This window comes from Podarcis pityusensis (genome assembly GCF_964106645.2).
Source record: "Podarcis pityusensis genome assembly, chromosome: 12".
NCBI classification, from domain to species: domain Eukaryota; kingdom Metazoa; phylum Chordata; class Lepidosauria; order Squamata; family Lacertidae; genus Podarcis; species Podarcis pityusensis.
The window spans coordinates 2,997,914-3,013,828 of NC_138037.1; the positions used below are offsets into that span (position 1 = coordinate 2,997,914).

The window sequence follows — 15,915 nt, forward strand, 5'->3', positions numbered from 1 at the left end:
ATGAGATGCTTCATGGAAGAAAGCCATGTGTAAAGCATTTTAAAATTTTTGGTTCGGAGGTTTGGGTGCACACCTCGCAGGGTGACAAACTGAGCAAGCGTGGAGAACATGGTGTTTTCCTAGGATATGAGAAAGGGTCTTATCGTGTTCTGATCACAGACACGAAAACCATAAGGCTGACCAGGAGTATTGATGATAATCCACAATGGGACAGAGTTGGCGTTTTTCAGTATCATCCCATTTGTGATGATGGTACAAAAGGGGCAAAGAAAGTTAAGAGGGAGGCAAGTGTTGTTGGTGGTGATAATCCTGATGCCAATGTAGTTCCAGATGATGGCACAGATTATCAGAGCCCAAAAGCCTCAGGTGAGTCTGACGCTGACTCAGACTTAGCAGCTTCATATACTTTAGCTCCCCATTCTCCCAAAGAGGAGGAAGCACCAGAACAAGAGAATCAGAGAGTTTTGCGCAGATCCGAGAGAACAACCAAGGGTGTACCACCGAAAAGGTTTTCTGAAGAGTTTGCAAAGACTGCGGTCACGAGCAACTCTGGTGGGGTTTTCAAACCTAGCATGAAGTGTGCTGAGAGTAGTAGCACAAAACGCTTTATTTATTTCCTTACCTGATATTTGAAGGAAAGCGTGTATTTGAGTTCTGAAAGTGGTTTGTTCAAATCTGCCTAATTAGAAATGTCAATTTGTATTTGAGAGAAAGAAATGTGTGTGAAGATTTTTCCAGAAGCTGCTTATTCAGTAGTATTGTAAAAGTGTTTTATATGCCGGGAAAAGAGATACCTGCAGATATGTTAACCAAGGTTGTAAGCAGAGAACAACTTTTGGAGTGTGTGTGTAAATTGCAGTTATGTTAAAGATTCTTGAAATGGTCGGATGAAATGGGGGAGGATGAGGAGATTTCACCCCTCCCATACCCAAGAATCTCCTGATCATCTCCTGATGGTCTTTGCTGACTCTCCAGAGAGAAGGAGGCGTGTCCTGCCTATCTACTTATTCTGCCCAGCAACATATCAGTCTGTGTGAGAGAGAGTCAGTCAGTGTATCGGAGAGAGTGAGAGTGTTAGAGATCCTAGAGATAAGATTGCTGCTAAGAGCAGCTGCAGACTCTCAGTGTAGCATTGATTTATGCTTAGAATATTCAGCTCTGTATATAGCTTTGTATCATAGTTGTAGTTATAGAATAAAAGGAAGATATTTTACAGAGCTGCTCTCCGAGTGGTTTATACTCTGCAAGACTCTGCAAAACTCTGCTGCGCAACGACTGTATTATTGAGACAGTGAATCCGGTGCTCTCAGCTCTAAGCTGTGAGTCCACAGCACTGTGACCTGTTCCTGTGGGAAAAGGAGGTCTCTGGTGGTGCTACCCAGCTCGCCTAGCCCAGTCGGGGTTGAGGTGCATGAGTCCAGTTGGCGCACTGGCTCTAGGGCGATGCTGACACAAATACCATAAGGTTAACACTTAAAACCCTTTTTCTTTATATTTGCACAAAGTGAAATGGTTCTATTTGCAGCTAGCATCCATGCATTGTTATTAATGAACTTATGAAATGGAAATAAAACACCACATTGTTCTGCAGTTTCTGTTCTAGCATCTTCCCTCTCCGCAAAAGTCTCATACATTATGTTATCTTGTTGTGGAATAATATCTGCTATAATTGCAATACCAGTCCACTGAGGCTTCTCAAAACAAGCATTTGGGTGAGGTTACTGGCCTAGTAATTTGTAACCATAATGTTCCTGATGCTTTCTAACTATGATAGAGAGGTCCTTGGTAGTAATAGCAGTAGCCTTTCCAGTTGCAGCAACTGAAAATTTTAAATGCTCAGTTCAGTCAGCAGCCAAACTATGATTCAGGAAGCTTAACAGTGGTTGATGTGAATCTGAATCGACACGCCATGGTTTGCAATTCTCCAGCAAATGGAAACTGGAAAGTACATTGTTCTGTTCACTGTTAAACTGTGTTCTAAGACATCCTCTTGGTTTGTGCAGAGTAACTAGTCCTTGTCTTTTGCTTGACCCTCATCTGCACCCCAGAAAACCCCAGAAACCTTCATGGTGTGATGAAGTTCTATGGTAGATGTTGAGGGAGTTAAAATGTCAACAGGGAAAGGAATCCTTGATGTAGCTTAAAACTATTACTTTTTAAGACATCTACCATTCTGCATTTTTCAGTTCATAGAGGTATCAACCATCAGTTCATGAAAGGATGAGAGATATTTTTAAACAAGTCAAAATTATAGACATTGTCCTTTTACAGTTTCCTAATTTGGAGTGTGGTAGTGCTTTGGGAATATTTGCAATTGTTGTTCAGCAGGCACCTTTGGCACATGTTCTGTGAAACTTAGTGCTAGAGAAACCATGACTTGTGAGAATGGCTCTGCAAGATCAGTTTTGGTGCTGAATGGTAGTTCTGACTCACAAATTAAAACACAGCCTCAAACTTGCAGTAGAACAAAATGTATTGAAATAATAATAGAAAATTAATGAGAACGTGTTATAATCCATGGATTTGCCTTAAGTCTTTTAATTGTTAGGAAACTATTTCCACCTACTATGGAATTGTAGTACTGATTGGATAAAATGCTTAAACTGTGCTGATTCCAAATTTTGTTGTTGCAATACTGCAATTATTTTGGGAAGGAGCCTTTCTCTTCCATTAGAGAGATGATTCTGAAACCTGTTTCTTCTCTCCACCACACGTTTTATCTTCTAGAACTGAAGTTGTAATTTGAGGTGTTAGTTACATCATCTTTGTAGGTGAACTCCCTAGCTACTTCTGCTGCTGCTATACGAATAAACAAAGAGAGGTTCATGAGTAGTTCAGTTGTTGAGAACTTTACATTTGCCTTGTTCGTTTTGTTTACTGTTATGGCCAAGATTGTATTGCTATTGGTTCACTGCTGTTTTTCAAAGCCCAAAGCAGCTCCATCATCTTACTTGGTTAATGATGGAAGAATGCAAGGTAGCTCTGAACCTGCCAGCAAAACCTACAATAAAAAGGACAGTGCAGATGAGCTTCTGTGTTACTGCTTCTTTTCTCCCAATCAGCAATAACAGGTTAGAATCTACTTTCCCGTGTGTGTTCCTGCTTTATTACAAGGGAGCAAGTGAGTTTATTGCTGAGAACCATAGAATTTTTATTTAGTTCAATATTTCCTTCCTCTCCCCTCTGTCCTCAGTATTCTAATCTAAGGGCGTTCACTAGATAGAACAGAACACATACTACAGAGAACAAGCCACAGTTCTGAGAGGTCTTGAAGTTCAAATTCTTGAACTGGTCAGCCAGGATTTGCAAACATTGTCCAGCTTCCAGTGACAAGTGCTTCAGTTATAACCATAGGAAGGGCTCTGTTCTCACTTTGCTTTTGTGTGCACCTATATATTGCAAGGGCACAGTTCTTCCCATGAGAACGAAAAAGGAGAACAGTGGTGTAATGGTATTACTGAGTTCACTCTGTTACCATACTCACAAAGTAGGGTCATTGTTCAGTTCACAGTCTTGGTCTTCAAAACCGAACTTTTTCTCTAGGAAACTGACTTGCGCAGCAATTTTCAAATGGAGCTAACCTAAAGCTGAGAACTCATGAAAATGCCCCAACGATTGCGGAAGGAATTAGGGCAGCTAAGACTTACTAGTTCTTAAGTCATCTTTTTATTGTTAGTATGGAGACATCTTTTGTGTTTGAAGAGGGGCAGTTGTGACAGGTGTTGCTTCATGGATTTATTTTGGTAAGTGGGCAACAGTGCTTATATGGTGACTGCTTCAATGGTATGGAGATTAACTGCTCCAAGTTACTCCCTAGGATTAATCCCAAGGAGTGAGAATGAGGCCATGAGTAAGGTGAGAAGTGTTTGTACGGGAGGTTTTGATTCTGATGATCAGAGAGCATGTCTGGAGTATGTAGGAGATTGCTGGTGTCTGCTTAACTGATGTAGTGAAAATCCTATTTCAAAGTACAACTCTTTTGCCTTTCTATGCTGTGATGATCTTGGGGATGGTTATTTAATGGGCAGGGTTATCTGTGACAACTCTCCTGCAAGAAAAGTTACAAAGTTTGTGGCCATTTAGTTTTGGGAAAAGCGGAATAAGGGAGAACATGATAAGAGGTGCATAAAATTATATAGTGTTGAGAAAGTAGATAGAGACATTTCACACCCACCTTCCCACCCCACACACCATAATACTGTACTAGACTCTGGGACCATCCCAGTGAAACTGAAAGGAGAAGGAGGGTCAGGATAGGCAAAAAGTATTTCTTTGCACAGTGCATAGGAATTTGTTACCCCAAGATGCCCCTGACTTGTATGGTTTGAAAGGGATTTAGACAAATTCAGAGTGAAAGGGTAAGGTTGTCAGGAATTATATGCTACCCTCTTTACCCTTTGCCTAGTACCTGTGTTTATAGAAATAAGTGTTTTATTTTGTGTGAAATTTCACATGATATTGACAAACATCAGGGGTCTCTCTTCCTGCCTGTTATATGACGCAGACGTTGTGAAATTGTATTGCCAGAGAGAGTAGCCTGGAGTCTCATTTCTCTCTTCCTTGTTTTTCTCCTTTAACTCTCCTCAGATCGCTTTTGATAACTTCAAGCCAAATACTTCTCCATTCTCGTATTTCACTTAACTTGATTGCAATTTAAAGGAATAAACCAGCTGCTTTCTTGTTTTGCCCTTTTCCCAAGTGAGTGAAGCAAATTAGCAAATTACACCTTTGCAGCTTCAATGCTACAATTTTGTTTTCAAACATTGAGATGAAATATTCAGATAAGCACCAGCAAAGTACTGAACTCATCTAGAACTACTGTCTCTAGCAACATAACGAAAAGCTAAAGTTCTCGGGAGGAAGGGTGGGATCTAAATTTAATAAAATTCATAGAATCATAGAGTTGGAAGAGACCACAAGGGCCATCGAGTCCAACCCCCTGCCAAGCAGGAAACACCATCAGAGCACTCCTGACATATGGTTGTCAAGCCTCTGCTTAAAGACCTCCAAAGAAGGAGACTCCACCACACTCCTTGGCAGCAAATTCCACTGTCGAACAGCTCTTACTGTCAGGAAGTTCTTCCTAATGTTTAGGTGGAATCTTCTTTCTTGTAGTTTGGATCCATTGCTCCATGTCCGCTTCTCTGGAGCAGCAGAAAACAACCTTTCTCCCTCCTCTATGTGACATCCTTTTATATATTTGAACATGGCTATCATATCACCCCTTAACCTCCTCTTCTCCAGGCTAAACATGCCCAGCTCCCTTAGCCGTTCCTCATAAGGCATCGTTTCCAGGCCTTTGACCATTTTGGTTGCCCTCCTCTGGACACGTTCCAGTTTGTCAGTGTCCTTCTTGAACTGTGGTGCCCAGAACTGGACACAGTACTCCAGGTGAGGTCTGACCAGAGCAGAATACAGTGGCACTATTACTTCCCAGTAATAGGAACGCTATGGATTGCCTTCAGCAATTTTTGTTGACAGGGTAGACTTCTCAGTATTGAAATTGGATGACTTAATTGTAACAGACGTGCCATTGCTCCACTCTGTGAGTGGAGGCCACTGTGGGTGATGCCAAGGCCTACCCTCTGCAGGCCGCCGCAAAACCTTCTTCCTCCTTGCTCTGGCCACTCTAGCAGGAAGAAGCGGGGAACCCCATGGCACTGAAGCAAGCAGGGAGAGAGAGGGCATGGTGGGGGAAAGCCAGGTCTTGGCATAAGGGTATCACTGCAAAGAGGAGGAAGAGGAAGAACAACAACAGGGCGGCTGGGGGGGCTCTCCATCGCCCAGGCACCCAGGGATGGCGGGGGCAGCCCGGCTGCCAGCCTATGGATGGGAGACGTGAGTAAGGGAAGGGTGAATGGGCTGCGGCAGAGGAATTGCCAAGCAAGAACATTTGCCAAGTGAGATCATGTGCAGCTGATATTTGAACTTGGGTATCCTCTTTATCCATCTCCCTTATTAGACCGTATTTGTTTACCTGAGCGTGGTAGCAAGGTAAATAAGTCACAAAAGATAGTAGCTGCACATTTTGAACTAGTCTGCTAAGAATTCAGTAGCCTGCGTTTCCACATTAGCTATGATGAATAAGCCTCTTCTCTGCAGTCAGCAAGGATGCACAGGCAAGTAAAAAACGATTACTTTCTGTCAAGCTGACTGGTGGAGGAAGGGCAGAGTGATTTGTCCCCACTCTGCCAGCTCCATGCAAGTTGTGGTGGAAGAGACTTTCTTCCTTTAACTAGCACAGAAGCGAAGTGAGCTTTCAGAGGACAGTTGGAATGATCTTTCCCTTCCCCACCAGCTCAATCCCCTGTATGGAATTCCTGGTCGCCTATGGCCACCAGGTGAGTTGTTGAATTCAAGGCTGAGGTAACTTACTTCATGTGGAATCACCAGTGCTTTGCTTTTAAGGATTATTATGGGGCAGCAGGCAGGTGGCTAGCAAGCAAGCAAGCAAGCAACAAAATGGAAAATGAGGTTTAGTGTAAATAAGGGGCTAGTCAGCCATAATGCTAAACCATGGTTTAGCATTACAAGCTTCTGACTGGCGCACACTCTTCTTCAACTTTCTTCAACCATAAAGTTGGCTCTTGCAAGCCATAGTTTTTCAGACCATGCAGAAATTTGGTGCCAGACCACAAGCGTGACAACTTCAACTGTATTTAGGATTGGTTAGGGGTATTCTACTTTCACCTGCCATTTCCCCATTGATAGAGTGGTTCATAGCCTAACTATATAGTGCTTTAATAATAATAGTAATAAAATACCCACCTCAGGTCCCTTGAGGCATCCAAAGGCCAAATTTAATAGACTTCCAAAGGGCAGGAGCCAAGGGTGCAGCCAATGAGAACAACTGTTTTTATTACCTTGCTTTGTTTGTATATGATGTGTGAAAGCCACTTATCGACTAGCTGCTGTTCACTGGCCATTTAGCTTGCAGGGAGCTATTGGCTGCATTTTAGCTGTGACCTGAAGCTTCCTTACTTGGGAGAAGACCTACTGAGCTCAAAGGGACTTCTTATTCATTGTGTGTAAGAGTGGGCATTGTTTTGCATCCTGGCTTACGTGCTGTTCTGCCCCTTTATTCTAAGGGTGGAGTGTGCAGAAGGCAGATCTGCATGACTTTTGCTAGATATGACAAAGTTCTCAAGTGCCCACTCTTCAGTCTTCAATAGGGACAGTTAAAAGGCTCCCGTCTTCCCAAATCAGTCTGCTGAAATGAAGAAAGCATGGGGAAAGTCTTGTGAGCTCAGTTCTGGGTTTGAAAACAAATTCCTGGGCTGAGGATGTGCTCAGAAGCATCCTGCGAATTGTCTAACTTTGGTTGGTGGACCTTGGGATTCCAGTGACAAGTAGATCTCACAAGCCTGAATTTCACCCAGCTGTATTCTCAGGCCTCCTGTATTATATAGCCTGTTCTCTTCTCCCAGGCTTTTAATCCCATCTGTCTTTACAGTCAGTCAGTATTTTTCACAGAAAATGTAACACATTTGCTTAGGAATTTCAGGTTTGCTTGGTGGTATTGGAGTAATGTTACGAGATACTCACTGGTCTCCATAGCTTGTTGGTTGGCATCTTGTCTTGGGAGACAATGGAGGAGTGTGCCTTTGGGGGTGAAGTCAAATCGTCAGAGATACACAGCGCCTGCTGTGGCTGAAGAGACTGATATGGGAGAGACATGCTTAGTTGCAGGTGGGGCAGAGGAAGGTGTCAGGTGGTGCTGAAGCAGGTGTACCATGGCATTTCTGCGCTCCTCCCAGCGGTCATTCCTCCTCTGGTCACTGCTATGGATACAGGACCTGACTGATTATCTCCAGGCACTGTGGTTGTCTGAAAGGGATTTCTACATGGCACAGTTGATGTTGCCAGCCTTCATGTAATGTTTGATGACCCCTTTGTAACACAGAGTTGGTCTGCCTGAAGCCAACTCCCAATAGAACACGTCTTTGAGGATCCTGCCATTTCCCATTCTGTGGACATCAGCAAGCTGACATAGATGTCACTAAGACAGGAATGCGAACATGCTGGAAATGTGGACTTGGGAGAGCACATCTCTATTTGAGACGCTGTCCTGCCATGTGAAGCCTCAAATCTGTCTAACACAGCACATGTGGAAGGCTTTGATCCTGGCAGGTTGCCCATAAAGCAGTGAGCTCAACACACAAGCACGTTAGACCTTCATCTTGGTATTGCTCATTATCATCGCATTCACCCTTTTGGAGACGCAAGCTCTCAGTTACTGTCATCTTAGCAATTGCTGTTTGATAACAGGGGAAACAAGTAGTACTCTTGATGAGATCTATAATCAAGGCTGTTTCAGCACTAAGCACCAAATCACACTATTGTGTTGTTGCATCATTGGCTGGTTTGGTTTCAGTTCTTCTGCTGGGTAATCCGTTGATAAGCTGTTAAGACGCTGAGCCTTTTAAGACCCAGGTAAAAGGCCACACATGTAATATCCTTGACAATACCTTGTCTAAATGTAGCCTAGTAGAAACTGGAAAAATCAACACCTTCATTATCCATGTCCCAAAAACCTCAAATTGACCTCTTGATCCCTGACCTTGTCCAGGTTTCTTCTAAAAATAATAATAATTCTAAAATAAAAGCTGCTTTCTGCTGAGTCAGACTGTTGGCATGCCCAGCCCAGGATCATTGGCTCTGAGTGGGAGCAGAGGAATATGTTTTCCAGAATACTTTAAACTTGAGTTTCTGGGAATCAAGGCCTGGGGCATCTTACCGCTGACGTATGGCTTCCTCACCAGCTGGCCTTCAGAGGTACCCAAGGCTCCGCTGCGGATATTACCTAAAGTTCTCTGGCTTCATCCAGCTCTACATGTCTGTACAACTTGTTACTTTCAGGGTCTTTCAGATCTACACAACAAACATAGGAACAGCAAATGTGTTGACAAATAAGGGGGTGCTTCGTTTCTGAATTCTCTTTCTGGTGCATTTCACAACCTTGTTATATGACAGGGGTGTTACCATGTTTGTGTGATGTTGCTTCACGCGGAATTATCCAACACCCTATCAGAATATGATGGTGGAAATAAAGGAACGTTGTGTGCTTACACTATCTGAAAATACAATACGCTTACTAACACGTAATATAATTACAATAAAATAAAGGAACATTGTGTGCTTACACTATCTGAAAATACAATATGCTTACTAACACCTAATATAATTACAATAAAATAAAGGAACATTGTGTGCTTACACTATCTGAAAATACAATATGCTTACTAACACGTAATATAATTACAATAATAATTTATTATTTATACCCCGCCCATCTGGCTGGGTTTCCCCAGCCACTCTGGGCAGCTTCCAACCGAATATTAAAAACAATACAGCAGCAGACATTAAAAACTTCCCTAAACAGGGCCGCCTTCCGTTGTCTTTTAAAAGTAGAATAGTTGTTGTCTTGACATTTGCTGGAAGGGCGTTCCACAGGGCAGGTGCCACTACCGAGAAGGCCCTCTGCCTGGTTCCCTGTAACCTCACTTCTCGCAGCGAGGGAACTGCCAGAAGGCCCTCAGCGCTGGACCTCAGTGTCCGGGCTGGATGATGGGGGTGGAGATGCTCCTTCAGGTATACAGGACTGAGGCCGTTTAGGGCTTTAAAGGTCAGCACCAACACTTTGAATTGTGCTCGGAAATGTACTGTAGCATGCTATGGTTTTTTGTTTTTGTTTTAAAGTGGAGGGAGTGGGAAATATACTTTTCCTCCCACCTGTGTTTGACTTGGCAGTCGTGCACATAGCAAAGCACAAATAATTTCAACTATAGCTGTTCTGCCAAACTGTTGTCTCTGTCATCTCTCATACAGCCCGGCTTGTTTGTGGTTTCATAGATAATCAGCATGTGTTGTGAAGGAGAGTATGTGGATGATGCCTTCTGCTTCCTGGTCTTTGCTACCTGCTATCTTAATCAATTACTGGTAGTGAGCCACTGAGCAGTGTGCTTCAGATGTTGGCACCCAAGGGGTCTCCTCCTGGAATCCTTGGCATTCTCTTCAAGGCTTTGTCTTTGTCTCCTTTGTCTTTGCTTTTCCTCCTCTTACTGGTTGGTATTTCAATGCCATTTCTGTTACAATTGGTGGCAAATACACCGCATTCAGGGCTGAAGACTATGATGATCACAAGAGTCAGATGGCACAGCTATTTTCCTAGGCTGAGCTTATGGGAAAGTTCAGTGTTTCAACTGACCTGCTTAGCAATCAAGGGTTAGTTGTTCCATGTTGCCTTTGCTGATGTCAGGTCAACTGGACCAGCCCAGGTAATGCCTTACCTCCTCCTGGGTTTGTTGGCAGCCCAATTGAACAGGCAGACACAGCCCCTCCAAAGTTGTTGTTGCTGTTAGACCTGCCACACACACCAAAGGTCCCAGGATCACGTACAGAAATCATGTGTTTTCCCATTTTGGGAATCATAAATCCAGAAGGCCACTGAGGAAAAAATGGAAAATAATTCTGAGAAGGGCTGTAAGAGAGATCTGGAAGAAAAATCAAGGAAAGAAAGCTTGCAAAATCAGAATAAGTTTAGAAAACTTGATAAATCCAGGTATCTTATGTGTGGTTTGAGTCCTGTGTCTGAGCACCACTGTCCGTTGTAAGCCACTGGAGCTTGTACCTGCAATGTAGTATACAGATGTTTGATTCATGTGCCATTTTCTGTGAATGAGAGGGTTTTGCCAAGACATAAAAGGTTTTTATGTCAGGCATGAGAGTTCCCTGCAGGAGTGCTCTTTGTCTGCAGTCTTCTTTGCGCATGTGTCTCACTGAACAGAGTGGGCCTTCCTTCTGAGTAAACATGCACAGGATGGCACTGTTAATGTGGGAAAGGAATCTCTCTACCCCTTGGCGACAGTTTGCCCGTTGCACTGACCAGCTGCTGCCTTCTCTTCTCTCCCTTCCAGAATTCTGTTTTGCATGCCGTGCCTTTTCTGAAGTGCCACCCATGGTGGACTCTGATGAAACTGCCCTAATACATTCCGGGATGGCAGTTAGCTGATGGACAGCTGAGAATGACCTTGACTGACAGACTGCGGGAGAAGATATCACGGGCGTTCTACAACCACGGGCTGCTGTGTGCTTCCTGCCCCATCCCTATCATCCTTTTCACCGGCCTCTGTGTCCTGGCCTGCTGGTAAAGTCTCTCTTCCGTGTGTGCCTTGTCTTCAAGTGGACCACGTGGTTGTGCATTTTCATTTCAAAAACGCTGTGAAAGTATTGAGGAGAGGCCAAAGGGCCCAGGAGGAAACAGTTGTGTTTCTGCAAAGAACACCCAGACGGGGCAAGTTTAGATACCTTTGACTAAATGCACCAATACAGTGGTACCTCAGGTTACATACGCTTCAGGTTACATATGCTTCAGGTTACAGACTCCACTAACCCAGAAATATTACCTTGGGTTAAGAACTTTGCTTCAGGATAAGAACAGAAATCGTGCAGCAGCGGTGCAGTGGCAGTGGGAGGCCCCATTAGCTAAAGTGGTGCTTCAGGTTAAGAACAGTTTCAGGTTAAGAACAGACCTCCGGAACGAATTAAGTATTTAACCCAAGGTACCACTGTACTTGTGGTTTGGGCTAGCAGATCTTTTGACAGGTGCCAAATTGCAGTAGCGGGCTAAAATGTCTGACATGAAAGGGCTATTCTTTCATCGCTGTGTAGGCTTGGCTGCTTAGCAAGGCTCTGAAACTGTGTGGGATGTACTCCCGTTTCCATTAACTTTCAGAGAGGAAGAAATATTTTATTCTGTCCAAACTTTTTCCTGCTCCCTTTGTCTCCTTTAGTCCTGGAGTGCCTTTGCAATGCCGGACTAGGTAGTCATGTGGCTGGCAGTGTTATAGCAACGGTGTCTTGCTGCTATGAAACATTTGGCATGAGTGTAAGAAGGTATTGGTCACTAATAAACAGAATTGTGACCTTGCCATAGGACTTGGCAGCAAGAGAAAACATCATGTTCTCTTTCATATGGAAAACCGCTGTAAGAGAAGAGACACAGAAGAGATGCAGCCAGAATTAATTTTCTTTTAACAGAAAGTCTGTTTTCTCAAACTGGTTAAAATTTCGGCCATAGCTACTTCTGCTGTTGCAGTCTGAAGGAATTATTTGAGGGGAAGGAATTTGAGGGTGGGTGGGGAGTGTGTTCCCAGAGTTCTCAAGAGTCTGTATTCCCTGTATTTTAAATCATACGGAGCAATACTGTGTTCTGTTTAGAAAAGGCCTTGGCAATTTTCGCTAGTTCGCCGTTGAAGGAAATGTTGGAAGTGCAGAAGTAGCTGAAGGTCAGAGGAAAATTTCGTATCTGTGAGAGTTGTGTGACAGTGGGACGTGGCTGCCTTGAAGTGGAATCCGTTTGCTTTGAGGCCTCAGCAATGTTCTTGCCTGCAAAAGCTCATGCTGCTTTTTAAAAATGTGCAGGTCTTTTAAAGCACCACAGGGCTGCTTCTTGTGCCTTCTGCACATGACTTCTCTTCTGGCATTTGTCATGGATGTTCAGTTTCAGGGTGGGAGAAAGGACGTAAAGGCTTTGCCCATTTCTTCTATTTCATCGCTTGGGCTTGCCTAAAATTGTTTCGCTGCCTGTTTTCTGCCTTGCAGCTACCCACTGCTGAAACTCCCATTGCCCGGCACTGGACCTGTTGAATACACCACCCCTGTGAAGGACTACGCACAGCCTCCAGCCTACCCCACCCACCAGCAAGGAGAGCCGAACGAGAGGCCTGACTGGGTACTGTTCCTATTTCTACTACCACAGTGTGTGCAACAAGCACGCATGAAGAGGAGGAGCCTGGTAGCATTTGGGGTGGCGTAGCTCAGAGAAAACACAGGCAGAGATAACACAGCCACTGTTTTTATATTTTTATCGGTATTGCCTTTCATTAACTTTCATATTCCTAAGGCCCAGAATAGCTCTGAAGCATGTGTTCTTGCATTGAGCTTCTGTTCCACCCTTGTAGCAAAAAAGCTGCCGCGCGAAGAGGCTTGGATACAGTTAGCTAAACAAATGGCACATAGAAACTATTATAGGGAGCTGGTTGAAGAGTACTTTGCTGCAACTTTGGTCTCCTGTCATAAATTTGTCTCGTCTCATTTTCTCCCTCCCAGTACACAGGCGCTCCTGTAGCCTACATTCAGCAGGTCCTGGTGAAAGCCACTGTCTCCCCATGGCCCAAGACATTCCTGGCTGTTGATGTGTTTCGGTCCCCGCTCTCCCGTGTCTTCCAGCTGGTGGAGGAAATCAGAAACCATGCCCTGCAAGACGGGTAGGTGGACCTCAATGATTCGTTTGTTTGTTATTAAATTTATATGCCACCTTTATCAGAGGATCAGAGAGCGGTTTACAGTATTTTTATTACAGTATTACAGGCTTTTCTCCTTTGCAAAAGAAGCTGCACAACTGTGAGCTGATCCTCAAAAAATGGGGATTTCCCCCTTTCCTCCTCTAAAAACTAGATGCGTCTTATGGTCAGGTGCGTCTTATGGAGCGAAAAATACTGTATGTGAGGAGCTTCATCATGCTGGTAGAACATATAATATTGGATCCAGAATTGGGCAGCCTGAGACTTGCTGATTTCCTGGCTTTTCAGAGGGATCTCTTGACCTTTGTATTTGTGGAGAGTTTCTCTTGTTCAGAGGCTTTACTCCCTTGTCCTGGCTCTCTTTCCTAGGTGGTTAATCTGATGCCAACTGATTCACCATCTCTTCAAAATACTTGAACTGTAAATTATATAAACTAAACCTAGTCTTCACGGTCTGCTACAGAACCCAAGTTGTTCTCCTAATATGCTCTTGATCACGTTGGTCGGCGTGTGCTGGTGCAGGGAGCCAGCATTCCTACTGTATACGAAGTATCTTTATCTTGTGAACAACCCTGAGATCTTCAGATGAAGGGCAATAGATAAGTGTAATAAATAATAGTAATGATAATAATAATAAAAAGCAATAAATATGAACGTTCTTTGACTCAGAGCTCCAAGAGCCTTGATTCTGTTTGCACCTTCTGTTCCTGACTTTGTCTGCGGTATGTGGAGATATTTGGAACCATGTATCTCAGCTTCTGTATGGTCAGTCCACATATCCTGTATTTGCGCTGGATACAAAACTTGGATTTGGATTGCTGATTCCTTCTCCTTGTTTTGGGTAGACCTACCTGCTTTTGAAGCTGTTAACTGACCATGAGTCCCTTGGTGGCAGTTCTGCTTGTCTGCAGAGCAGAGTTGCAAGGAACAGGAACAGTGAGAGATGGAAGAGGTGGAGAACCTCAAATATAAGGGCTGGGAGCTTGAGGACAATGTAGATAGTACAGTGGTAACTCGGGTTACGTACGCTTCAGGTTACAGAGTCCGCTAACCCAGAAATAGTACCTCGGGTTAAGAACTTTGCTTCAGGATGAGAACAGAAATTGTGCTCTGGCGGCACAGCAGCAGCAGGAGGCCCCATTAGCTAAAGTGGTGCTTCAGGTTAAGAACAGTTTCAGTTAAGAACAGACCTCTGGAACGAATTAAGTACTTAACCCGAGGTACCACTGTAATGCAGAAGTGATGGTGACATGGTAACAGCAGGAGAAGAGGAAAAATGACTTTGGCTAAGGTGTTTTGGAATGACCATAGAAAGGGAATATATCTGAAAGGAAAACCACCAGAGCCCAGACCATAATTTTTAACAGTAGAGCATATGAATATAAAATAACCATAGGCATAAGAGAGCTCACAGGCAATTTGCCACTTCAGAGAACTGATGGATACTTGCAAAAATGAATTTGATATCTGTGACCACTTTCTGAATCACTGGGATGAATAATCAGTGGAATTGCAGTGTCCCTTTCTGCCTTGACTATTTGCGGATACTCTTGATCTGCTGCAACTCTTGGCTTTTCTCTCCCCCCCCCCCTTTCAGCTCCAGAATCAAAAGTCTGGAAGAAATCTGCCTTCAGGTAACAGATCTCCTTCCCAATTTAAAGAAGCTTCGAGGCTTGCTTCCTGAACATGGCTGCCTGCTGCTGTCCCCAGGAAACTTCTGGCAGAATGACCAGGAACTCTTCAGTGCTGACCCGGATGTTATCAGAACGATCCACCAGCATGAACCAAAGACATTACAGACATCGGCTACCCCCAAAGGTATGAGATCTTGCATGAGAAGAGATTAGTAGGGGAATTACTTGTGGAACATCCAATGGGCCCGACTCATGTCTCCCCTGACAACCAGCTTAGCAAGGCCACATGTGGTGGTCCTGTGAAAAGGTGAAGGGTTTTGGGGACATGATAGTATAACAAATTGAAAAGGATGTTTAAACTGACAATCCCTAAAAAAGCCAAAGCCTTTTCACTAGGAATAATGTGACAGCAGGCAGTTGGAACTTAATATGCACAGAAGTGGAATGAAGGATCACCAACCAGCTTCTAAAACTGATGGACTATGCTGAAATGGCGAAATTGTTAAATTAAGAGGACATAATGATGAAACATTTAAGGAGGAACGGAGATCATGGATGGGTTACAAGTCAAACTATCACCCATACATGAAGTCGCAGGCAGGATTCGAAGTATAAACAGTGGATTATTGAAAGAACCAGTGATTTGGTGTTTAGGCAGCAAAAACATATGTAATACAGTGGAACCTCTACTCACGTACGGAATCCGTTCCAAAGGTCCGTTCATGAGTCAATCCGGGTCACTGGTAGAAGCGCAGTTCTGTGCGTGCGCATTTGGCGGCAGCGCCGTTCTGCGCATGTGCAGATGGCAGAAGCTGCTTCTGTGTGTGCGTGAATCACAGCAAACCCGGTATTTACTTCCGGGTTGGCCGCGGTCACGAGTCAAATTGTTCACGAGTAGGGGCGGTGGTAAGTCAAGGTTCTACTGTATAGGACAACGAATAAAAAGGAGTTTTAAAAAACCCCCAGAAGAGATGGGG

At 43.9% G+C, this 15,915-nt stretch overlaps 1 protein-coding gene across 2 annotated transcripts in view; it reads left to right on the forward strand.

Moving 5' to 3' along the window:
* SCAP (SREBF chaperone) overlaps positions 1–15,915 on the forward strand; it is a 59,245-nt gene that overhangs the window by 10,288 nt on the left and 33,042 nt on the right. The window contains exons 2-5 of one of the 2 annotated variants that reach the window (XM_080973992.1): positions 10,917–11,146; positions 12,604–12,733; positions 13,111–13,268; positions 14,902–15,122. In XM_080973992.1, the coding sequence (XP_080830118.1) occupies positions 11,025–11,146; positions 12,604–12,733; positions 13,111–13,268; positions 14,902–15,122 (631 nt within the window). In that variant the 5' untranslated portion in view covers positions 10,917–11,024. Of the gene's footprint in view, positions 1–10,875; positions 11,147–12,603; positions 12,734–13,110; positions 13,269–14,901; positions 15,123–15,915 lie in introns of those variants that run through there. The other variant, XM_080973991.1, reaches the window with a different exon arrangement.